The sequence below is a fragment of the Cydia fagiglandana genome, chromosome 3 (assembly GCF_963556715.1).
Source record: "Cydia fagiglandana chromosome 3, ilCydFagi1.1, whole genome shotgun sequence".
Lineage (NCBI taxonomy): Eukaryota > Metazoa > Arthropoda > Insecta > Lepidoptera > Tortricidae > Cydia > Cydia fagiglandana.
Window position 1 is genome coordinate 20044830 of NC_085934.1, and position 26369 is coordinate 20071198.

Sequence of the window (26369 nt, forward strand, 5' to 3'; positions counted from 1 at the left end):
CGTCGATTTTATGTCGATTTAGCTACTAATTTTAGGTAAATGTTACGACCATATAGTTAAAATCACTTGTAAAGTACTATCAATACCATAAGGTTGTGCCGCCATTTTCTTTCATTATAACGAGATGCTAAATATGAAATTGCATAATTTAAGTTGTTATATCTTGAATGGTGCCATCGCACGGTACTTCATTGTGCTAATATTCAAAATAAAACAATATTTTTGATCAAGTCAATACACTCACACACACAAATATTCAATTACAACACTCAATTACAAGCAAATATATGCATTTTGATTTTATAAAATGTTGAAAACTTAAATATTTCAAAAGCCCATCGATAGTTTAGTATGTAAACCTAACATACTGCACGAAAAAATTTTCTGTGCACTAGATTTCATCGTTCTTCATCAGTGTAATCGGCCTAAATTATTTTACATGACTTAGTGGCCGCCATTATCATTGCACAACTTAAAGTTGTTTTCTTGTTAGACATTTTGTTTCTGAGTGAAAATAATATGTAAGCGTAATGTTTGTCTCTTTTTCTCTTCATCGCGTCTCATCTAAATATTGCCTCGCAGAGTAAGTAATTATATGGATAAAAATATGTCGCCATCACGTCTAAAGGTGGTAAAGAATACCAAATTAGTACATTTTCACTACGCGGCACGTCGTGGCGACGTCGAATCCACGTCGGAAACATGACCTAGTGTTGACCTAATGGTTGTAATCACTAATTTACCGTCAATAAATACGTCGCCGGCACGTGCGTTTTTTCCCCATTTATGTCGACTCGACGTGCCCACGACGTCGATTCGACGTGCCTCATTTTGGTCTCCTAAATTGTGCGGCCTAAAATAGGTGCCTTTTTCGGAATATCGACCAAAAATGTTTGCTGGGATCTTTGTCGGAAGCCGGTATTGCTCGAAGTATGACATCTATTTCAATTCATGCTACTTCAGTCAACCTCAGTACTTTTTGTACAAGGACTGACTGAAACAGTATGACACGTTTCCGTGAAAAAAAACGATGGAAATTAATTAGAATTTTCTATGCACTACATCTGTACCTATATCGTATAAATATTGTCACTTTATTCAGCCACACAGAAAAGGACCCCGCAGCAAACATAAGGAAAAAGTGGTTTCAGTTAAATCTCACGAAATTTTAGTATGATGTTTATTTGGCTCTCTATATTATATTTTTCTATGGGCACAACTCTCTCAGAAGTGTACTTTCAGAAATAATCAAGTATATAATTTTCTGTTTACGCGACATGTTTTCTACAATCGATATATTGTTATGACACGCACTGACAGTTATTTACTGACATTATAAGTGTTATAAGGTGCAGCCACCAACTGTCAGGAGGAAAAATTATGTACGTAAAAATGGTTAACAAACACATATTTTGTTAAAAACAATTACATTGATTATTTCTGAAAGTATACTTCTGAGAGAGTTGTGCCCATAAAAAAAATTATCAGGAGAGCCAAAGTAACATCATACAAAAATTTCGTGAGATTTAACTGAAACCACTTTTTCCCTTATGTTTCCCTATGTTTATATTATCATCTCATTCGGAGATACTTAACACGTTTGGGTGATGTAAAACGAATACAATTATAAGACAATTCAATACCTAAAAATAAGTTAGGTAAGTACTTTATTTACATAAGACGAGTACACAAAGAAAAACAATACTTAAACAAGTTAATTAAAAACAAATTAGAACTTGCATGAAAAAACCCAAAAACCTTATAGTCAAATAAAATAATTAACCCAACGCGAATCATTCTCGGTGCACAAGTATACCCAATACGGTCGCAGCTAGGGTTGCCATATGGAAAAATTAAATGTCCTGATAAAAATCCGGATATCACCCTAAAAATCCGGACATTTCTTGTAGCAGTGATTTGGCGTAGGTAGCTTGAACGACGCCCCGGCGGCGCGCTGCTCTCTGTTGACTCGCAGCGTTTCCTCGTTGAATTACGATTAGGGCATGCTCCCGGGAATTCCCGGTTCTCATATTCCCGGGAATTCCCGGGAATTTTATGGTATCAAAAGAACCGGTACTGAAGACTCGGTACCGGTACTTCCCGGTTCTCATCATATGACTAATTATTCCCATTTCAATAGTAGTAATGTTTTAGTACTTTAGCTCGGGACATTATATAACATTTAATAATGGTGCTATGAAAGGGGGACCCATATAACCCGACTAACTAACCTAGTAAAGTAGGCATTCGTGCAGGCAGGCCGTGCCGTCATATAGTGCTGAGTGCATCGACTACGCTACGGCCGTGTGGCTCGGCCCAGGCGGAGGCAATGTGTGCCGGTTAATTTCGTAAAATAGGTTGAAACGCCAATTAAGTCTTTGTTTATAATAAAATAAGTCATTTATTAATTCTTATGCAATTATTATTTATATGAAAATAAGTCATTCATAAAGATTGTACGCTAACAGAAACAATTTCTTAAAAGTAATCAAAAGTTGCCTTGAGAACCGGGAAGAACCGGGAATCCCGGTTCCGGCCATGCCCAGAACCGGGAAATGAAATTCTTGGTACCGGGACCGGTACTGCATGCCCTAATTACGATGTATAACTTTGCACCGCACCAGGAATGACCTGAAGCGGGGATCAAGTCCCCTCTCTTGCAACCGACTCCCGAGCTTTAGGCAGCAATGTGCCTCCAAGCACCAACACCCGGTGGTCTCCACAACGAGTGGAACAAACAAATAGCTACCCAAGCTAGCATAATTTTGGGACATTCAGTTACATCAAGTGGTTTTCCGTTAACATTTTAGCGTCTTTTTAGCGTCTCCGGCTTGCAGAAGCATCCCGTAGCCGCACGCGACGTATAACGGGGCTGCGAGGGATCACACCCGCACACACGTCTCGCGTCCTCCCCCCCTAGCGGCAGCAGCCGTCCCGGTTTCACCATCAGGTCCACCACGTAGTTAGCGCGGAGTAAGCCTGCAGGGTAGTTTCCTTCCTCCATCTTATTTGCCTGAAACATTTATTTGTTAGCCTTCGGTAAATATACATTTATGTCTAGTTGTAGTTTTAAGCATAGGATAGTTTATGTATTGAAGGAATAACAGTGGCTCTATTATACCTCCTTGCGGTACACCCGTAGGATAAATTTAATGTAGACTGACATTTTACTTTATTTGTTATTTAAATAGTTCGGTTCTTTTACAGTACTTATTATATTCCTACTTATATGATTAACACATTCATTACCACTAAGTGCTACGGGTTACGCTCGTATCGCGTAGCCACGGTTTCGCCGTATGTAGCGCGTAGTCGCTACGAACAGTGTACCCGACAGTCGGGTTCTTGGTGTTGAATGTGTTAAATACAACTTAAAAGCAACTGTACTGATGTCTATTACCTCTTCACGCTTAAGTCACTGTACCGAACTACCGAATAAGATTAAATTTGGCAAGCAATTACCTACAGACCTGTAAGTAATTGCTTGCATAGTTCTGGCGGAGACAATGATAGTTTTTATAATCAGAAGTAGCTACTATTGGTAATTACCGGGCCCAGCTCAGGAACAGCGACTTCGCACCAAGCATGCGCGCTGCTTCGCCTGTGTAGCGCACACGGCAAGCCGACGCGGTCAGCCAATACCTGAAATATAACAATATCTTTATTTTAGTACTTGGGTAAAACAACTTTTGTCACTCGTCATAGTTACGGTTGCCTGGGTCACTCTGTATATTCTGGTTTTATGGCACTTAAATTCAAAATCACTTGTCCTCGTACTTTTTAAACGTCAAACCAAATTGCACCCGTCAAAACGGGGTAAGTTAAGTATGCTCATTATCGTAGGCCAAACACGTTTGTCATGACATTACAGTGTAGGCATAAATTAATGCACCATGAAAGTTAGTTACATTTAACTAACATTATACCGAATACAATTATACGACAGTATTGGGTACCGCCTTTACTCACCTTGTATAAAACTGCTCTCTCCAACGCGCCACCGCAGCGGACCCATCCCAGGCCTATCACACAAGAATCCAGTTCATTCTGAAACATAAAACGGCCCTAGAACATAGACAATAATTATATACCCAAGTTACTAAACGGAACAAACGCGCACTTAACACGATTATGTAAACAGGCGAAGGCGCCATGACATTGCTTCTGGCTTGTTCCTTGTTCCATCTCGCATGTACTCCATACAAATATCGTCTTTACCACCTACCATTAAGTCTGATAGGTGCAGGGCCACGGAGGGCATGGTACAGTCCTTCTCTTGGGTTGTTCCACACATCTGCTCCACCACAAATTCGGCTAGCAACTGCGCTCTTTCCTTTAGCGACGTGGAAACATTGTCACATTTTTCTGTATATCTGTATATAAATGATTAAAATAAAAATTGTAAAATACCCTACGCAATATAATGGAAACAGTGCTACGTTGGTGCCACAGACAGACATACACATAGAGCAGTCAAAAATACAGTATACTCCTCATTAAAAGCTTAATTAGGCTTTTAAGCAGTTGGAAAGTAAAAAAAAGATGAGCTTCATACCTCACTTTCTGTGCGTCTTCTATGTTTGTGTCGATATAACGTAGAGATTTTGTTCTGAAATGAAATAGAAACAAAATAAATTATAATTGCATTAGGTATAAAGGATGTTGTGTATGATGGATACCCTACCCAACTGGATTGTACTTGCGAAACACCGGCGCCGGTCCGATCGCTCTATCAAACCAAGCTACGGAAACTTGCCAAACAAGTGCGATTTATTCCATTCCGTCCTTTTGCGAAGTATTTGAGAAGAAGAAGAATGCGAGTAGTACCGCATTACGCCTTATAGAAGGGGTCAATTTTTCCATTGATTTATAAATTTGTAATTAGTGAGTGTGTTAACACCAGTCCATATTTCTGAACTCACGGATCGCCAAACCAGAGCCGCTGCTGCGGAACGTATGATATCATCAGGAAGCGGAGTCCACCGCATTCTCATCGACGTGGTATTCATCATAGACAATAGACTCTATCTTATTGTATTGGAATAACAGAGACGAAGACAATAATTTAAGGACTCACGGATCGCCAAACCAAAGTCGCTGCTGAAGCAGATATTCTCGTAAGTTGATATCATCGGGGGGCGGCAGCCGCATTCTCATCGAGGGGGAAGTCGTAAGAAATAACGATTTACCGCGGGCTGAAAGAATGATGTACCTTATACAATTTATAAATTTAAAAAACATTTATTATCAGGCATATATAAGGATAAGGCACAAAGTCGTTACGATTCTAGATATCGTCAAGTGGGTTAACTGGGGACAGAGGGTTAATTTTGGATATTTTATTGACTATGAACTAATCCAGCTAGTTCATCAGGATTCAAGGATTGTAAAAAGTACACTGCTATCAGCAACGTTCGTATAATTGACGAATTGTCTAGTGTTACCTCGTGTTCTCTAGGAAATATAATTATATTAATTATGGTGGGTATCACTCACTCTAAACGGATTGCCGCGGCATTATGCAGAGAGGAGATCCTGTTTTAGCGTCCAGTGTTTTTATGTCTGCATTATGTTATTTTCAAATAAATGTTTTTCTTTCCATGTTTTACTCAAGTTTGCACTTACACGGATTCCGATGTCCGACATCGATGCCAGAAACGGCCCCGGATTCGGGGACTGGGGGTTGGAACAGGGATATGAACACTGGGTCCTCGTGGGGCGGTGGTTTGTCCTTCAACTGCTGGATGGTGGGAAACGGAGTGGACAGCCGCTTTTGAACGTAGAAGCCTTCCTGCAATTATAATGATCGGTAATTTTTTGTGGTCCTCGTTAGCTGATAGTCTAGTATACGTACAACAGTAGAAATAGGTACCTAAGGGATTTAGGTTCAAATTATAGTACCTATCTCCCTATTATACGCTTTTCTCGTCTTCTGGTCATTTTGAACACCTTGCAGATAACGTGTGTTCAATTGTATTGACAAAACTAGTAAGCCGATTTTAATGAATGACAATCGATTCTACAGTATATTTTATCGCTTTCTAAAAACAGAACAATTCATCGAAGGAACCCTAGTTTTTACGTATCAAAAAGGTACAAAATGAACCCTTACTTAAATAGAAATCAACAAGGATGTCGTATTGTACGTAGTCGTTTATATCAAGCCGTCCAGTATAGGCCAGCTTCTTTCAGCAAAATATCCTATCTACGATATTTAAGGTACTTTCCCTTGATGTTCCATAGTCTTGGGACAGCTTGTATACAGACCTGAGTAAAGTCGTTTATATCCAGTTGTCCAGTATAAGCCAGCTTAGCGGAGGGATGGTGCCGGAAGATTGCCTCCAGGGCGGGCTCCCAGGCACCCACCACGTATCTTGCTAAACGGTTTTCAACCATACTGTAAAGCGAACAGACATTGCTTTTCCGTGTAGGTAATCCTGGAACGACCGACCCTGATATTGACGAGAAGTGCGTTGAAATTTGTAACTATGAAATGTAGCATTGATTAGGCCGTTTCACAAGTCAAAATATCCTACTCGAAGCATTTTCCATGTAAATAATGCAAAATAAAATTAGACGGCCGGCCGCACAGGCTTTACGTTAGTTAGGCACAAAAATGTATATTGGGCAACTTACAAATGCACAGTGCCAAGACGTAGATACACATCCGCTCCTTCATCCGTCACGCTGGCTGTGATGAGAATGCACAACGCGGTGTTAAACCCGACGTGTTTGATGTGCAGATTCGTTGACACCATCTTAGTGCAGTGCTCAGTGTTAGTTGGTACAGTGTAAACTCCGTATAAAGTCACTCAATATAACGATTAACTTCATATAACGTCTACATTTTGTTGGCAATTTCATTACTTTAATATTAAATTTTCTCTTTATAGCGTCAAAAAACGTCAATTCCCTTCAGTGTCACTAATATTGAGTTTGATCATCAGCATCATCATTGATTGTTAATGTCGACAAGCTAAATAATTAGTCCAAATGGTGGCAGACGTTTCAACGGGGCAGATCCCTATCCTATTGAACATATTCAACTGTACCTCCTCGCCCTTGCAGCGGGTGAACAAATCTTTTGCGACTGGCTCGACCATGAGACCAGTTAGCACGTTGCAAGCATTCTTCTTTAAACTGATATCAATGCGCTGAAATAATAAATGGTTATTATACGTTACCTATAGATACTTAACCCATGTGTTTTACATGAAAAGAATGCGTTTTGATCTTCTTGTAAACAAATAAGAGTTCTCTGAAAGTCTAAAAAGTATATGGGTCTGAAAAACTGAGTCGAATCTTAAAGCAAAGGACTCGAGCCTAAACCAATACCTACTCCCTCAGATAAATGAGGATTCGACATGGAATAACGTGTACCTGCAAGATGTTAATCATCTCTTGAAAGAAGTCGACATTGAGCATGGCTTTAATGGCAACGTTGTAAGTCTGGAGATTAATGTAGCACTGCACGACCAGACGCTGTGCTTCTATTGGGTTGTCTTTAACTGAAATACCAGAATATATATAAGCACGTATAATTACTGACATTAAAAATTTAATATAGGCATAATAGGTATTCCTTTCTCATTCGATGCAGGTACCTAGGTATTATGAACAGACGTGAAAGTTACAGAAAGTTCCCATAAACACACAATTCTGACACTTCTGTTAAAGTTCAAAAAAATATAAATTATTTCTGCTTTTGTGAGATGAGAATTATTCATTTTCAAACCGATTAATTTCATTTCTCAATCAAAATGATACTATAAAAATTTATAGAATAGAATATAATTTCATTTAATCAAGCAGGACTTTACAATCTCTTTTGCAACGTCAAAGTGTAGGTACTTTATAAATAATTTAAAATTAAATTATAAAATAAATAAGTAACAGCTTACAATTACAATACTACAAGTATACATATTAACGCTAAAGAGCGTGAGCGTGCGTTTAATTTTATTCTATTTTATAAATCCAAGTCATTTGTATGTCCCATGCACTTGGGTTTGGGGCAGTCTTTGAACTTACACTTTTTGTTAATATTCCTCAGAGCTGCAAACATCTTCGGCTCCACGAGACTGTGTGCCGCTTTCGGGATCTTCAAACAGAGAGCGGCCAGTGCCAGTAGCGCGTTCATTTTGGTGTAGAACCACACCGCTGCGTCGTCGCTTAGTATCGCTGTTGAGGACGAATGTCAACAAAAAGACCAGCTACTAAATTGTAAAATTTATAGTTGAATTATAGTAATAAATTGGAAGCGGTGGTGGCTCAGCCGATCTGACGTCCTACTTTCGATCCGTAGGTCGCGGGTTGAAATCCTGGCTCATTACCAATGAGTTTATTATGATATTTAAAGTACCTACTCAAAGCTAACAAAGACGTTCTTAGTCACTCGAACATTATAAAATTCATGTTTTACCACAAAGGGCCTCGATAATCTGGGTGTCGGCCATGCGCACTGCAGAGTCCCACAGCTTGGTCATGTTGGCGACACCCATCGCCGCATCAGCCAGCAGAGCCACGTTGGATCCGGCGAGTTGTTGGCAGAAGATCAGGTCTGTTCCCGTCTCGTATAGAGCCTGGAGGAGACATACCAGGAGCACTCATTAAGCAAACACGTTAGGTACTAGGCAAACTACGATGTAAGCGCACTTTTTTTCATCTAGCCTAGAACTGCTTATTCTAAAGTTTAAAACTGGTTCCAGAAACATCTGATAAAGAATTCTCAAGCATGAATATTTTCCCAATAGATACCAAGTAATAGGTGAGCAGCAGCTGACGTTAATAAGATTTCATGATACATAACATAGGAAATATCTCATATGGAAATATAATTCTGGAATAAATTAATTTCATTCATTCATTTCATACGCCTCCGGCCTAATACCTATACCTAAGCATTATTAATTGCAAATGACACCGATAGGTTCATAATATCTACGTTTCGTTCTTAGCTTAGATGAAAATTTTGTGGATATTACCTACTGGTTAGACAGGTACGCGTATATTGTAAAGCACGCTACATACGTCTCTGCCGCTAGAAGAGAAGGATATCTTGGTGAGCACAGCCAAGCAGTAGGGCTTCATCGTCAGCGGCGCCGACTCCAAGTATGACAGCAGCCGCAGAACACACCCAGACTGGTATACATGAGACGCGTTCTCTTCGGTTTCGACATAGTTCTTGAGAACGTTTAACACCACCGTGTGAACGTCTTGGAACTCGTGCGACTATTAAAATTATAATTTTCAAGTTTAGTTGGGGTTACTGATGTGCCAGTGGAAGGTTTCTAAGGTTGCGAAATTTCTACATTATGTAGGTACATTTCGGAAGCTTCTTGCTTCTTGAAGCTTATGTTTTTATATGGAGTTTGAAACTTTACGTTTCCAAAATATATTTTTTATGAAATTTTCCAAAAAAATCTGAGAACATTTCCAACTTTTAGGAAAATTACCACAATTTGTAGTAAGCGTAATTTTTTTATAGCTGTGCAAACAAATTATTAATTAGCACAGTTAACAGGGGAAAAATTAAATTTACTTTCGGTTTACTGACCTCTAAAATATCACAAAGATCCAACACCCCCGTGGAAGATCTAAAAGTCTTCTGGACTGCCTCATCATTGTACCGACAGATCAGCTGATCCACCGTCCTAAATGCTACTTTTTGTATGGCCAGGTATTTGCTTTGCATATGTGGTAGGATTGAGGGCCAACTGAATAGGTGGCTCTTGGTTACTTCCGTAGCACAGACCGGGTCGTCTAGTAAGTGGCTGAGAATCTACGAAAAAGTAAGTAACTATATTGAAATGTCACCCTATGCCTATATGAAAATAATAGCGCCCTCTTGACAATGATCATATATTGCCGGTTAGGCTTTAGATAGGAGTGAAGTGTGACTTTTATAACGGATATACCTATAAGGGTTAGCATGATCGAGTTACCATGTTCTGACCTGATAAATAGGTAAGTATGTAAATGTGAGATTGTCAGATGTCATGCCATGCTATATACATGACTAAGGTACCTATAGACTAGTCCCAGGCGTCCCAGCCCTAAGTATACTGTTTTTTCAAGGTAGATTTTATAAATAAATGTATTCTATCTACATTATTTAAGTTTTGTTACCAACACTTATATCTGGGTTACCTATGCCTGATTATTAAACTTAGATTTATTTAACATCACAAGTACGTATCTGCAAGAAATATGATCCTCACACTAACCTCTAAAATTCGAACTTTTCTTGTTATACCTCCCTGAATAATTAGAATTAAATTGAACATACACCTGCAGGCAATTCTTCTGCACATCAGGGTCAAGACTGTTCTTCATCCTCGAGAAAAGGCTGTTCAGGATATTGGCTGACACCAGTTGTTCGCAACCGAGAGGTTCTCTGGTCAGCTCTGATAGAACTAGTGATGCAAATTCTAGGACGAATACATCTTCTATCTGTAAGTTTAGTTAAAAAGAAACGGACTCAATTTTACCTACACAAAAAAAAAATGTCTGCAACAACCTTTGACCAAAATGACCAAATGCCTACCATTAAAGTAATTTTTAGTCTAGCCCACCCACAGCCGATTCAAAGTTCCTATATCCGTATATACGGGCGGCATACCAAGCTGAATAATAATGGAAACTTGATGGACCAGTCAAAACCCGGAGCGAGAATCACTCTCCTTCTCCCTCAAGCACCTGCCTAACTCCAAAAAAGCCTCAGTTTTTGAACATAATTAAGTATAAGGCATGATAACGAGATAATATGTTTCTTCTTCGTTGGTAAAAGGCGGTCGCGTCTGCGCGATAACAAACATGCATAGGTACGAGTGTAAGTAAATACGTTTTGGATCATGCTGAGAATCTGGCTTAGGTTTTTATTGATAGTTACCTTCACCAACATGTATGCAATCTTCCTCAAGTTCTGCGGGTCTACCAGCACTTGTTCCGGGCCGCGCGGCAGTTGGCAGAGCTGCGCTAGAGCTTTTAGTGCGAACCTGGCGCAAACATAGATTCAGAACTTAAGTAATTTATAGGTATTCTGCCAATTTCTAATTTGTATAAATATTAAAATTAAATAAAAATATTAAGTACAGTCAAGGAATTTAAATTCCGACCCATTTCGTACTTTGTCACAGTGACAATCAATATGAAAGCCGCTAGAGACCTCATACGGTTGTCACTGTGACAAAGTACGAAATGGGTCGGAATTTAAATTCCTTGACTGTACCTACCTATATAGGACATTATTACACAAATTGACTAAATCCCACAGTAAGCTCATTAAGCTCAATAAGACTTGTGGTGTGGGTATTTTAACAACGAAATATTAACTAATAGTTATTTATTACTACTAATACATATTGTATTTACTTATTTGTTTAGTGACTTGTTAATTTACTATATTTCTTGTCTCAAATGTAAGAATCTTGTATATTTATAAATCTACCTTTAATGTAAGTAGTTTAGTCATGTAAGCCTGACCTGTCATTTATATTATCAATAAAATATGAGTAGGTATTTATAAATACTTAAATACATAGAATGTAATCGAAAGATTTTTTCCATGTGTGTGGTGACCTTAAGGGTATCTTACGTGGATCTAATTATGAGAAAATTATAGTGGCCACGGCACTCAATAATGAAGAAAATATAGGTAAGAGAAAGTTGTGTGTAAAGATGTAGAACGTAGAAGTTTTACGTATCTTAAAATCATAACTACGTGTTTGGTGGAAGGGTGTGTAGACTAGGAAGAATAAAACGAACCTGCGAATATTTAGCTCACTGTGTTCTACGTGTGGTAAGATGTAGTGGATCGCGTTCAGATTGAATAGCATGTTGCGGTTCTGAATATCTTGAGCAGAGAACTTTGTTATCGCTCGAAGTGTCTGTAAGAAAGAAAATGTAGTTCTGGGATGTTTTAAATTAGATAATGTACCTACAGAAAGACTTTATGTGTTGGTAGGTATTTATTATCATTTTGAAAACTTGAGATGGAGACGGTATTTCCTCGTCTTTTCAAAATGGTCGTTACCAGTTTAAAAATTTCCTATACAATTTATAGTAAAATGTTCGACTTCCGAGAATATTACAAAATTTTTGAAAACACTTCGCAACATGTTACTGCTTGGTTGGTGTTTAGTATACCTAATTAAACCCTGATTGGTTGCCAATATTAGGTAAATAGGTACCTATAGGTATTGTAACATCTGAATGTAGCAATACGGTTGTTAGGTGGATTTTGATCAGAGTGGAAAAACGGATTTCAGTCAAAAAAACTATGAAGATACAGGTAAGCAACTAGGTAACTTAAATTATATATTACCTGACATAGTATCTCCGGTTCAGTAGACTCCAAAAGCAGTATCGAAGTGTGAGCACTCTCCGGTGTTATCGTATACGCATGGAAAGTTGGGTCTTTCTTCTCCGCCGACCGATTTTCTCTTTCCTTTTGCAAAGGCTTTGCCATATCTTTTTTTTGCAAAAATCCGCCTTTAATAAACACAAATTGAATCAGTTGTGTGTCAAAGAGAATATAAACACTATGCTGTGTGTCAAAAGTGACATGGGTTTAAAAAGGTTGCAATTGTATCCGTAATTTTTGAAAAGAAAAATAACTGTCATTATATTCAGTATGCTCACTGTATTTGTTTAGATGTATTTTATCTTTATGGGAAGGAAGAATTTATTAGTGCGTTGCGTAGGCACTGCGGCTAGAAAGTTCAGGGCATTACAGGAGGTCTGGATCCTGCCTTGGTGGGGGAGTAGCAAGTTGGCTTTAGCGCCTCTATGGGCGTTGGATACGTTGGTGTTGGTCGTTAAGTTGTGCTCGACTTGTGCTATGGCGGTGTTTCGGGTATTGGTGCCGCCGGTTATGAAGAGTTTGCACGGGGAAACTATACTGGTTAGTAGACTATACAGTAAGAGCCAAAGCTGCAATGCGTTCATGTACAAAGAGTATTCATATTTCGAGATGGACCAAATGAAAAAAGAAATACCGCTTCTCCCAAGTATCTAAACTTGGTTGGTCTGTGGTAAAAACATAGATAGGGTTCCTATTATGCAAAAATATGCGAAAATAAACATGTTGCGTAAAATTTACATGCTAAGTAAATAACAGCAGTTCATTACTTATGTTCCTCAGAGTTCTTAGAAAATACTGTTAGATTATTCATCGCTTCTTCAACTCATTTTGGGTGAACCTGTGGAAAAACTTCGCCTAGAGTATGTGTTGATGCTCTGCATAAAACCGGCAATGTTTTTAAATTTTTAGATAACAGGCGCCGGTAATGGCCTAGGCAGAGAGCTAGCGATGCAATTCGCTGAACTGGGCGCGACAGTTGTCTGCTGGGATAAGGACGCGAGGCGGAACGACGCTGTGGTCAACGAAATAAGGAGCAAGGATGGCGAGGTAAACTCCGTACCTATACTACCTATCTGAAGGGCTGACCTAACTGAAGGAGTGAACGTGTAGTGTTCTACTCGCGTATATTCAGTCACTACACATGACATTCGGACGGAGCGCAACCACCTCGTGTCGTCTCAACACTTTCTTCTTCCTGTCGTTATTCCGGCAGTTTGCCACGGCTCATGGGAGCCTAATAGGGTCGACTTGATAACTAATCCTAAGAATTGGCGTAGGCACTAGTTATTATTACGAAACCGACAGCCATCTGACATTCCAACCCAGGGGAGAAATAGGCCTCAGGTAATATTAGGTGTCATTCTCAACACTATCAGACTCTTGAATGAATAAGTAATAAGAAAGAAGGGCCTCTGAGTTCTCCGAATCTTATCGCGTGTACTAAAATATGTAGTACCGTACCGATTCGATTGATTTTAGATTTATCCAGAAGCATCCCCAGGTGTAGAATCTATCTACGACCACATTCAGCAAATACAGTCATGTACGAGTAGGTATGGCAGCATTAAATTATCACTGGTCACAATGAGTCACAAGACGGTGCAGAATACTATTGTTTATTTGCTAAAGGTTTTATTAACCTTCATTTAACTTTTGCCTATTTAACCCTCCAGTGCTTCGGCTACACGGTGGATGTGACAGTCCGCGAGCAAGTATTCGCGCTTGCGACCCTGATGCGACGGCAGCTGACCGAGGTATCAATGGTGGTCAGCAACGCCGGTGCCGTGACCGCTGCACCGCTGACTTGTCTCCGGCCTGAGGCTGTGGCCAAGATAGTTGAAGTCAACTTGTTGGCGCATTTCTGGGTAATTATGCTCATACAACAGTAACTATTGTGTAATGCATAGGAACTCGAGATAATAGACACTTAAAAAAGTAAGTAGTCAACTCTTTTGCCCGCGACTTCGTCTACGTAGGTATAGCGCCCGGATAATGCTAATAGCAATTATTCAATTCGCGCATTGCTTACTATAATTATTAGGCAATTCCACCCCACTTTGCACTCTCTTCAGGGATGATTTTAGACATAAAAACTATCCTATGTCCTTCCCCGGGACTCAAACTATCTATACCAAATTTAAACTGAATCGGTTCAGCGGCGAGGTAACAGACAGACACACTTTCGCCTTTATAATATTTGGATTAATCAAGCGTCAGACGCAGGGAACTAAATAGGTAACTAAATACTAGTACCAACTCACGGCATCTGACGGAGGGTTTCGACGGTTATGAGTTATGTTATAAATAAGACACAGTTTAATTTTAGCGAAGTGGTTTCCATGTAGGTGTTCCAAGCTTTCCTGCCGACCATGATCGAGAGACGGCGCGGCCACATCGTAGCGATCAACTCGAGCGCAGGACTCATGCCTTGCGCTGACATGGCGCCGTACTGCGCAGCCAAATTCGGTCTTAGAGGTAACATCGACATAGGCTTAACTTACCACTAGCAATTTTAAATGAAGGTAACTACTTGTCATCGGATAGGGCAGTAGTAGTAGTAAAACATTTTATTGTACAAAAATCATAACAAATTAGGGCTTATGCCATGTGCCGGTATGGCGCCGTAAAAGCCATAGGTATAGATTCATATGAGCCGTACTCTGGGCTTATTCTGTGCTCCAGGTTAACATTGAATTCGATATTATCCATTGTCTTTTGTAGGACTAAAAAATAGACCAGCGAGAATAGCTGGCGCAATATAGCAATAACCACAAGAAGCCTAAGGAATTTTTCAATAGTTTCATCAGTATTTAATCCGACAGCTCTTTGCAAATTTTGTACTTAAATAAAAAGATAATAGAATTTCCCAAAGTCAAACATGGAAACTCGTTTTGTTTCCAGTGAGCTATTAATAAAGCTTCCAAGGAATTTTCCAACTTAGTTTCACAGGCATATAAAGTGGCTAATATATGTGAAAGGTAATATAAGTTCAAATTTAAATACAAACCTAAATACCTACTTCCTCAGGTCTAATGGACTCTATATCGGAAGAGCTCCGCCTGGACGCGTGGACGAAGAATATCCACACCACATCCGTGTATGTGGCGACCATGGCTACAGGAATGTATCCTACCCCTACGCACAGATTCGCCTTTTACTGCCCCGAACTCGCGCCTAAAGACGCGGCTAGAATGATCATTGAAGGTCAGGTTAATCTCAAGTCTGATACTACGTACCTACTATTTTAGAATAGAATAGAATAGAATGTTTTTATTTTAGTGTCACATGTTACATATATATTACAAGCGGTCAAGAATTTAGAAATCATGTCTATAGAACGTCTACCTTGTTCGATATAAGGGCCCCCCCACATCTGGCGTCTTTCGAGCGTCGGCGTCTACAATTCTATGGCCGACGTCGACGCAACGTCGACGCAGCGTCGACGCAACTGCGCAGCGACGTCATTTTCCATAGCGCTGGACCGACGCCGATAGACGCCGACGCTAAAAAACGCCAGATGTGGGGGGGCCCTAAGTTGCATGGAAGATCCCACTGACTGCGCCAGAGAGGTAAGAGTCTGACCAGAGAGTCGTGGCACAAAAAAACGCAGATTTTCAGGATAAGCCGCACCTGGCAATAAAATTACTATGAAATTAAATGACAGCTTGAAACTAACAGCTTATTTGATAGGAAAAAAAGTTGCCATATAAAGTGTAACACTTTAGGGTAGGCACCCAGTGTTATAAACGTCTGAATGTTATTGTAGATAGACACTTTATAGGTTAGAAAAGTAGATGTTTGTTTGGTAAGAATTTGGTGGTTGATATACGTTCTACACGGGTATTAGAGTAGATAGGTCAAGGTCGGAGACCAGTAATGTTGTTTTTAATCTTCACATATACGCTTTTGGCTATATTTAGAGGATAAAACTTACCGGAATGGTAGGTCATCAATCATATATAAATCGTCGCATTTAGCGCATCCATTGTTCGTTCCTGCATTGTGCTGGGACATAAATACCTTGTTTTCTTTGGAGTTTACACATTTCACAATTGAAATACATTTGTAACATGGTTATACTACGTATAAATGGCTTTAACTTGGTAAAACGGGTTGAAACAGTGTTGTTTTCTGTCGTCATAAACATTGACGTCCGTCAATGACAGTTGGTTTGTTGTCTGTGGTTTGGCACAAACAATCAGTCATACATAAAGAGTATTTATGAATAAACATTTAGTATGTGTTCTTTTATATTTTGCAATTCGTAGTTATAAATAATGTCCTTATTTTTAGCTTTCGAAATTAGTAATTCTTTTTATTTTTGGTGACTTCGGTTTTCTGTAAATTGGATCCGGTCAGTTGCGATGTCATTGAATGGGAGGTTTTCCATTCACCACTTTGTCTGTGGCTTTGCTATTTCAATTTCGCTTCATCACTACTATCTTGCGTGACAAGATGTAAGACGTAATTTGTACATCAGGTCGGCAATTAATTCATGGGGTATGTATTTTATTTAAAGATTATATTTCCTAAAACTCGGTTAAATTCGGTGTTCAATGTTTTAATCGTTGATATATTTTGTTCCAGCTTGGCCCAAAATATGATTAACCTAGCTTCCTATGCGCCGGTAATGGCGGCATAACCTTTTCACCTCTTTCAAACCAACTTGGTGAGTTGTCCACACTTTCTAAATATACGGAAGGAAAAGCGAAGTGGTTTATTGTCAATTGCAATTAGCTAATGTCGTGTTTTGGTGTGAATTTCCAGCAATTCCTTGACAAAGATGAGACATCATCTTGTTTCACCGCGTGGGCCTACGTCGCCACGTCTGGTGTCTAATATAAGGGACTCGGCTTAGAAACCGGTAAGGATTTTTTAATCTCATTATTTCCGCAAGCTAAATCGCGCGTTGTCCCAATTAAATATAAATATAACTTTTTATAACATAACCTCTCTAAAACCTAGAACATTCTCTTTGTTTCTAGGGTCCTTTTGGCTAGGCCTGTCCTTTTGGCTAGGCCTGTCCTTTTGGCTAGGCCTGTCCTTTTGGCTAGGCCTGTCCTTTTGGCTAGGCCTACTTCTTGCCTTGGCTTGGCCCTTGGCTTGCCTTCTTGGCTCTTGGCCCTATGGCTTTTGGAAGATCTAGGGTGGTGTCGCACCATGCTAGAGGGGAAGCCGTCTTCTCCACTTAATTTTTGGACTCGAGGTGAAGTGTTCATTCGATAAAACTGTGAGTTAAAAACTTATATTTACATTAGTGACTGTGTTCCTTTGCTGGAAAGGATAAACAATATTTAAGTCTGAATTTCTTTTTAACGTGAACTTTCTACATGGTAAATTCTATTATTAATATGAAACCTGTAATTCTTATGTAGGATTTTGTGTGTATTACAGGCCCAAATATGCCTGAGATGTACTTAAGTTAAATTTAATTAGTAATAGTTACGGTACGTAATTTAAATGTTAAGTCTCGAGGCCGCAGCAGGTCTTATAGTGATGTAAAGTGAATAAAAGTATTTAGTAAATAAATTTGTATTTTCATTTGGATATGTCATACGTTTGATGAGTATAGTATCCTGGCGTCCTACTTTAAATATTTGGATATCTATTCTCACTCCATAGTGGCAGAAACCACGACCCTATCTATGCTCGTAGTTAGCCGTAAGCATTTTTGAATTTTTAAGTAGGTAGATCTTGGGGGTTCTGGACCACTTACCCAGAGCTCACCCTCCCCTATTACAGTGGCGTGCCCAACGTATGGCCTATGGAGTATGACATTTCCAAGTGAAACATTTTAGAAATATTTTAGTATTAAGGTTTTTATATGTAAAGGGAATTGCAAATTGTTGTTTGAAAGTGTTGTTTGTGTTGGAGGTTAAACTTATAAATTTAACCAATTTATAAATAAAGCTATACTTTATACGCTAAATAATTAGCTATACTTAAAGAGATTTTCTCAATATTTTAAAATACTTTAAAAGGGTTAAAATCTAATAAAATTTTAACTTATCTTTAAAATATTATAACTCTATACCTGAAACTGACTTACTTCTGATATTACATATCAATCTCGAAAAATGGATTTCATAAAAGCTGGTTGTAAAATCACCCATTTACATAAAGACGAAATGTCACATGAATTAGCGATTCGCAGACTTCCGGTTAATCCCATCTCACGTAGATCCAGTCTGTGTCAAGCTTTGAAACAGACTGCAGATTTAGCCAAAAAGGGTAGTTTAAAGTTCCCGGACTTGGTAATAAGTAATGAAGCTTCCGAATTAGAACTCTGTCAGCATAAGGTAGAGGAGATAGAGTTAGAAGCAAAAGGAGAATTATCAGCAGCGGCGATCGACAGGCTATCCTCGCGTTGCAAATATCTATTGTGTCGTATTTCACGGTTGCCTCAGGAGACCGAAGCGGTACTTCTGTTGAAAACGTTAATTACTTCTTTATTGGATCGGTTGAATGAGCAAGGCTCTTCTGCGTCGTCTGGTTCGAATGATGATTGTCAATCTCCTAACGAATCTCGTATTGTTAGGGAGATTATTTATGAAACGGTTAAGACTTTTAATATAAATTCTTTAACTTTGAAATTATTCATCGAAAGGGCAAAGAACATGTCATACCTGACTGTCTTTCTCGTATTCATGTCAGTTCTATAAATTCTGTTACTATTCAAGACCCTTGGTATCTTGATATATATAAAAAGGTATCTGAAAAACCTTCTCTCTTTCCCAACTTTAAAATTGAAAATGATAAACTTTTCCGTTACTCTAAGAATATGTATCGTCTGACAGCTCAATTTGACTGGAAGCTGGTACTCCCTTATGAGCACCGAAATGAAATCTTAAATAAGTATCATGATGATCCTACTGCCGGTCATTTTGGCGTGGCTAAAACCCATTCCAAAATAGCGGACTTATATTATTGGCCTACGTTGTTTCAAGACGTGAAAGAATACGTCGAATCTTGTGAAATTTGTAAAACTTATAAACCTGTTAATTTAGCTCGTCCTGGCTTGATGGGTAATCCCCGACGTATATCGTCACCAGGCGAAGCCATATCTTGTGATATTCTTGGTCCCTTTCCTCCGTCTTATTTGAGAAATCAGTATCTTTTTGTATGTGCTGATTATTTCAGTAAGTATGTGACTTTGTTTCCATTACGCAACATAACTGCGAAAGCTATAGTTAAGTGTATGGAAAAAGGGATATTTCTTATACATGGGGTTCCTAAATATATATTCTGCGACAATGGTGTTCAATTTACTTCAAAAGACTTTCGAGACTTAATGTCCAAATATAATGTCCCTCATATTTTCTATAACCCTAGATATCATCCTCAGACGAATCAAACGGAACGAGTGAACCGTGAACTTGTCAGAACTATTGCTTCATACGTGCGTTCTGATCACCGTAACTGGGATAAGAACATATCGGAAATACAATGTGCATTAAATACAGCTCGTCACGAAGTAACTAAAGATACACCGTATTTTCTAACACATGGTCGTCAGATGATTCTAGATGGTTCTCTTTATAATAGTGAAGGTCCTATAGATCAAAACGCGCTCGAATTAGATACCAGCGGTGAGTTTTCTGAAAAACTTAAAGAGCTTAAAACTATATATCAAAAAGTGCGTAACTCGTTGATCGCCTCCCATGAACGTAACGCTAGGTATTACAACATGAGGAAGCGTCACGTAGAACTAGAAGAAGGACAAATCGTTTATAAAAGATGTTTCCCATTGTCAAATGCAGCAAAACATTTCTCCGCTAAATTAGCGCCCCGTTATGACAAGTGTGTCATTCATAAAAAATTAAGTCCTCTTGTATACTCTTTAAAATCCTTAGAAGGAAAACTTCTAGGTAACTTTCATATAAAAGATATTGTACGTCCTGGTGAAGCCGAGCCGTCTTCGTAGCGGTACTCGTCTTTTCACTTGTTGGCTCAATATTTAAATTTGAAATATCCTATATGATACAAAATACTGAACTTACCTACTGAACTGAATGCAGCCTGGCGCAAGCTTGTTTTCATCAGACCGGGTAAGTGTTCCATGTATTTGATTCTATATATATTGGTACCGGATGCATACGGACCAATCTTAATCTTTGATATGTCCTTATAAAGACATAAAACAATAAATAATCTGAATAAACTACAGAAACTTACTTTACTTATAAACCCTTAAGTGGGACTACCCTATAAAACGTTATTAAATCGTGAAACGAGACTACGTTCTCAATAAACTCTGTACTGTGACTAAACTTTTGTTTGTCGTTATAGGAATTGTGTATTGGCTAGATGATGCAGCTCTTTACTTAGTTCCACCTTTGTCGGTGATAGGCAATTTCTTTAATAAAGGGAAAGTTATTTTTCGGGTTGCCGTCTTTGACATCCTCTTCTAGATTTAGGTAAGTATTCACTAGTAATAAGTAGACCCGGATCAAAATTAGTTGTTAGATTTCCTTGGTTGAATTGGCCATTCACCAAGTCATAGATATAAGTTTTGTCATAAGGTTTGTTTTCTTTACAGATTATCTGTGTTCTCGTGGTTAAGTTTGGTAGGTTAAGGTGTAACTTCATATTAGACGTATAAGTTAAAAAAAAAAAAAATTTTATAAAAAAAAATTTTTTTTAACCCAACTAAAGATGAACTGTAACACTTTAGGGTAGGCACCCAGTGTTATAAACGTCTGAATGTTATTGTAGATAGACACTTTATAGGTTAGAAAAGTAGATGTTTGTTTGGTAAGAATTTGGTGGTTGATATACGTTCTACACGGGTATTAGAGTAGATAGGTCAAGGTCGGAGACCAGTAATGTTGTTTTTAATCTTCACATATACGCTTTTGGCTATATTTAGAGGATAAAACTTACCGGAATGGTAGGTCATCAATCATATATAAATCGTCGCATTTAGCGCATCCATTGTTCGTTCCTGCATTGTGCTGGGACATAAATACCTTGTTTTCTTTGGAGTTTACACATTTCACAATTGAAATACATTTGTAACATGGTTATACTACGTATAAATGGCTTTAACTTGGTAAAACGGGTTGAAACAGTGTTGTTTTCTGTCGTCATAAACATTGACGTCCGTCAATGACAGTTGGTTTGTTGTCTGTGGTTTGGCACAAACAATCAGTCATACATAAAGAGTATTTATGAATAAACATTTAGTATGTGTTCTTTTATATTTTGCAATTCGTAGTTATAAATAATGTCCTTATTTTTAGCTTTCGAAATTAGTAATTCTTTTTATTTTTGGTGACTTCGGTTTTCTGTAAATTGGATCCGGTCAGTTGCGATGTCATTGAATGGGAGGTTTTCCATTCACCACTTTGTCTGTGGCTTTGCTATTTCAATTTCGCTTCATCACTACTATCTTGCGTGACAAGATGTAAGACGTAATTTGTACATCAGGTCGGCAATTAATTCATGGGGTATGTATTTTATTTAAAGATTATATTTCCTAAAACTCGGTTAAATTCGGTGTTCAATGTTTTAATCGTTGATATATTTTGTTCCAGCTTGGCCCAAAATATGATTAACCTAGCTTCCTATGCGCCGGTAATGGCGGCATAACCTTTTCACCTCTTTCAAACCAACTTGGTGAGTTGTCCACACTTTCTAAATATACGGAAGGAAAAGCGAAGTGGTTTATTGTCAATTGCAATTAGCTAATGTCGTGTTTTGGTGTGAATTTCCAGCAATTCCTTGACAAAGATGAGACATCATCTTGTTTCACCGCGTGGGCCTACGTCGCCACGTCTGGTGTCTAATATAAGGGACTCGGCTTAGAAACCGGTAAGGATTTTTTAATCTCATTATTTCCGCAAGCTAAATCGCGCGTTGTCCCAATTAAATATAAATATAACTTTTTATAACATAACCTCTCTAAAACCTAGAACATTCTCTTTGTTTCTAGGGTCCTTTTGGCTAGGCCTGTCCTTTTGGCTAGGCCTGTCCTTTTGGCTAGGCCTGTCCTTTTGGCTAGGCCTGTCCTTTTGGCTAGGCCTACTTCTTGCCTTGGCTTGGCCCTTGGCTTGCCTTCTTGGCTCTTGGCCCTATGGCTTTTGGAAGATCTAGGGTGGTGTCGCACCATGCTAGAGGGGAAGCCGTCTTCTCCACTTAATTTTTGGACTCGAGGTGAAGTGTTCATTCGATAAAACTGTGAGTTAAAAACTTATATTTACATTAGTGACTGTGTTCCTTTGCTGGAAAGGATAAACAATATTTAAGTCTGAATTTCTTTTTAACGTGAACTTTCTACATGGTAAATTCTATTATTAATATGAAACCTGTAATTCTTATGTAGGATTTTGTGTGTATTACAGGCCCAAATATGCCTGAGATGTACTTAAGTTAAATTTAATTAGTAATAGTTACGGTACGTAATTTAAATGTTAAGTCTCGAGGCCGCAGCAGGTCTTATAGTGATGTAAAGTGAATAAAAGTATTTAGTAAATAAATTTGTATTTTCATTTGGATATGTCATACGTTTGATGAGTATAGTATCCTGGCGTCCTACTTTAAATATTTGGATATCTATTCTCACTCCATAGTGGCAGAAACCACGACCCTATCTATGCTCGTAGTTAGCCGTAAGCATTTTTGAATTTTTAAGTAGGTAGATCTTGGGGGTTCTGGACCACTTACCCAGAGCTCACCCTCCCCTATTACAAAAGAATTTAAAAAAATAGCTTGTGACACGACGCGCTGGTCAGACTCTAACGCTAACAAATACGAACATAGCTATTTGCTGCAAAATCTATGAAGTCCATATCATCCTAATGTCTGAATCTACTTTCTTACTATAGATATCTATTTCTATGGTTCCTACTAATGTGCGTTTCGGAAAGTTAAAATTTTGGAAAAGAGAAGTTTTAATTTCCGAACATAATTATGAGAAGTTTCCGAAATTTTCTCGCGTAGGTATTCCCAATTTTGGAAATATTTGTATTTGATACCAGGCAGGCATCTTCGCAATAATTAAATCTGGGGCATGTAAGGCCTCGGTGGTTGTGAAACCAATGCCGCTGTATGCGACTATCTACAGAGGTTCAACTGTATCTTAAGCTATTCTGTTTTACAGGGATACGGCAGAACAATCGCATCGTGTGCATACCATCATTCATGAAGACACTGATTGACTTTAACAACCTTATGCCGTACAGGATAAGGATCATTTTCACAGACTTCTTCAACTTTGGCCACAGAGGGTGGTTCTGCTTCTGTTGAATGAGATCTAACCTTACGGGTTTGGACTAAAGTTGTTTTTCCTGTCCGCAGGACGTTAGTGCCGTTTTGCTCTGCGAAAGGTCTCCCCAGATATATCGACGCGGAATCGGCAGCGAAAAAGTCGTCGTTCATCTCGGCTCGCATCGGCCGACGCCTGCTGTTTCGCTCTTATTGCGCAGACATAAAGGTTTTTCCAAACGGCTTTTCCCGATTTCATGCTGATATATCTGGGGAGACCCTAATGGAGCTTCTGGTATATCTGTACTTTAAAAACAATAGCTTTCTATTTAACTCTTTGGCACACAAACCTGTGGATTTACAAACAAAAGACAGGAAGGTCACTATTAATATTAAAGTTGACACCTTTAATATGCTAGCAATAATCACCTATAACACCTCTATAAGTGTTTCTAATTGCATATAAGTTTAGTTACCCTATTAGATGATAGCTATGGTACATGGTAAAAACCTAAATTCACAGTGGAGTTAATGTTTTTATAGATGTGTATATTTAACTAGGCGTTATAGTTAATTTTAATAGGTAATTATTGGTTTATGATTGAATTTAAACAATTAAATATTGTTTTAGGTATTTCAATCTGTTTTATTTATAAACAGTAGTAATTTTTCATAAACTTTTCACGTATTTCATAGCTTGACTTAAAAGGTGCTTACATCACAAGTGAAACTGTCCAGAGGCATTGAGACAATGTGAGAATATTGCATGGACCATCTCCAGATGGATTTCTATACTAAGAGAAATTTGTTTACACAAGAAAACTAGGCATAGATCTGTAATCAAAAGCATAAATGCTTCTCCAACTCACAGCAATAAACATTTTGTCCACATCTCTCACACATTGCCATTTCCCTATGCTGTAATACATGCTCATCCCTCAAACGCACACATGTAAACGTCTCCCCACACAAAGTGCAACTGTAAGTATTTTTATGTAGAATAGCGTGTCGGGCTAAAGATGTATGAGTGCTGAAGCTGCGGCCACAGGATTCACACAGGTGACGGGTGGGTTCTAATTTGGCTGTGTGGCCTAATATGTGTGTGTAGATCTCTTTACGGTTTGATGAGGTGATTCCACAGACTTTGCATCTAAAAAACAAAAAAAAATATAGATGGAGAATTTGAAATTTATTACATTATATAGAATGTAAAATATAAGAAGGGACACCCAGAAAAGTGTCCAAAATGTGACAAATCTAAAATCTAAAATGCTGGTGTATACCAGCACATTGTGTGTTAACTTAGCTTTAAATTCAATGATATATAATATAGATTTCTGCAGGTTATTAAGGTAGCTTTCATACACATACATCCCAGACAAAATAGACCTTTCTGTGGGATAGGGCATCCCATCAAATCAATTATAAATGATAATTCAAGAAAAAATAATAACCTGTACAGAGTTTTATCACTTTTATTATGTTCTTCCAGCTTATGTTTTGATAGTGCATCATCTCCAACAAAGCTGTGCCCACAAACATCACAAGCCCTTTCCTGAGCCTTCATAATATGCGCCCTTGCATGGCGGTACAACTGAAACCTCTCCTTAAAACACTCGCCACATTGCTTACAACGAAAATTACAACCAAGCAATGCCATGTAATCAATATGACAGACTCGGAAATGGTCTGTTAGCAACTCTTCACTTTGGAACCGTTTACCACAAGCACAAGTCAGTGGCATTAAAGTGTTGTGGGTCATTCTATGCTGCAGCATTTTCCTTCTAGAATCACAGAGAAGACCACATTCCAGGCAAGTTCTAATGGCGTTATCACAAATACTTATGTGTTGGGATAGCTTTTGTATTGTATCAAACTTCATTCTACAAGCAAAGCATACATTTCCTTCTATTTTTGTTTCAATTTTCTTTGGACTTTCCTTCATTAATATTTCCTGTACTATTTCTATATCAGAGTCTAGTACATCTACCTCCATGCTTAAGCCAGTTTTAATCTTATCTTTCTTTTTAGGACTAGTGTTTTTCATTGATTTAGCATGTAAGATTTTACTGACTCCATCCATTGAATTTTCATTATTCCTATCCAACATATTCACTATAGATGGTATATCTTCCTTTCCTAAGTTGTGTAAGTACTCCTCTATGTTAGCAGTATTATTTAAAAACTCTAGGAGCGAATCCGAGTTGTATTCAGAGTCAGGTAATGGCTGAATAGGCGTCTTGGTCTCGGTCGATTTTTTTGACTGTTCTTCAGCAGAAGATTCCAACCAGTCTTGTGAGCAGCGTGCATTCAGTTGGAAATTGTAGAATTCACTTAATTGTGAGACACAGGAACCACAAATTTCTTTTGGAAGCGTATCTGTTGCCGAAATAGTCATTGCAAGGCAAGACTTCACGTGGAGATGGATAATAGGATCTTGAAGAATGGATACGTGCTCGGAATCTACATCTAGACATATTCGACAACAATTTTGAAAGTTTTCACTCATTATAAAGCAAAATATGCTACTTAAAAAAAGATAAAATAGGATTTTCAATATTTTTGAATACCAAAACAAAGTTTACAGGTACGAGTAGTCAAATGAAATGTCAAAACATGAAGTTATTGGTATTGCAAGTTCAAAAAAAACATCTTTTATGCGTAACCCGTAACTGACATGACCTTGACCTGTTTTTAGCCCACATATTCATTATGTCTCTTTCTGTAGCACCGCTAGACGTAGAGATAGAAGCAACGGCGAGTTGCCAGCCTTTAGTGTTAATTCACTATAAATTTACGC

The 26369-nt window shown here is 38.4% G+C and overlaps 3 protein-coding genes across 3 annotated transcripts; 1 reads left to right on the forward strand and 2 right to left on the reverse strand.

The window, feature by feature from the left end:
* Nucleotides 1-2796: 2796 nt before the first annotated feature.
* On the reverse strand, nt 2797-12508 carry LOC134680367 (uncharacterized). Its single transcript, XM_063539493.1, has 19 exons — nt 12326-12508; nt 11767-11888; nt 10892-10997; nt 10291-10452; nt 9557-9781; nt 9031-9231; nt 8423-8582; nt 8032-8181; nt 7381-7508; nt 7053-7154; nt 6637-6758; nt 6268-6397; nt 5626-5791; nt 5078-5195; nt 4556-4609; nt 4226-4373; nt 3970-4047; nt 3550-3642; nt 2797-3013 (listed from the first exon to the last, which is right to left on the reverse strand). Exons 1-19 carry the CDS (start codon nt 12467-12469, stop codon nt 2807-2809), a joined length of 2616 nt encoding a protein of 871 aa, XP_063395563.1. The 5' UTR covers nt 12470-12508; the 3' UTR covers nt 2797-2806.
* A 102-nt stretch (nt 12509-12610) lies between these two features.
* On the forward strand, nt 12611-23717 carry LOC134680568 (epidermal retinol dehydrogenase 2-like). Its single transcript, XM_063539679.1, has 6 exons — nt 12611-12904; nt 13274-13411; nt 14038-14229; nt 14710-14839; nt 15392-15568; nt 23466-23717. The coding sequence occupies exons 1-6, from the start codon at nt 12656-12658 to the stop codon at nt 23609-23611; spliced, it is 1032 nt and encodes a 343-aa protein (XP_063395749.1). The 5' UTR covers nt 12611-12655; the 3' UTR covers nt 23612-23717.
* A 551-nt stretch (nt 23718-24268) lies between these two features.
* On the reverse strand, nt 24269-26161 carry LOC134680321 (zinc finger protein 80-like). The gene is made up of 2 exons (XM_063539435.1): nt 25024-26161; nt 24269-24719 (listed from the first exon to the last, which is right to left on the reverse strand). Exons 1-2 carry the CDS (start codon nt 26076-26078, stop codon nt 24410-24412), a joined length of 1365 nt encoding a protein of 454 aa, XP_063395505.1. The 5' UTR covers nt 26079-26161; the 3' UTR covers nt 24269-24409.
* Between the last annotated feature and the right edge of the window lie 208 nt (nt 26162-26369).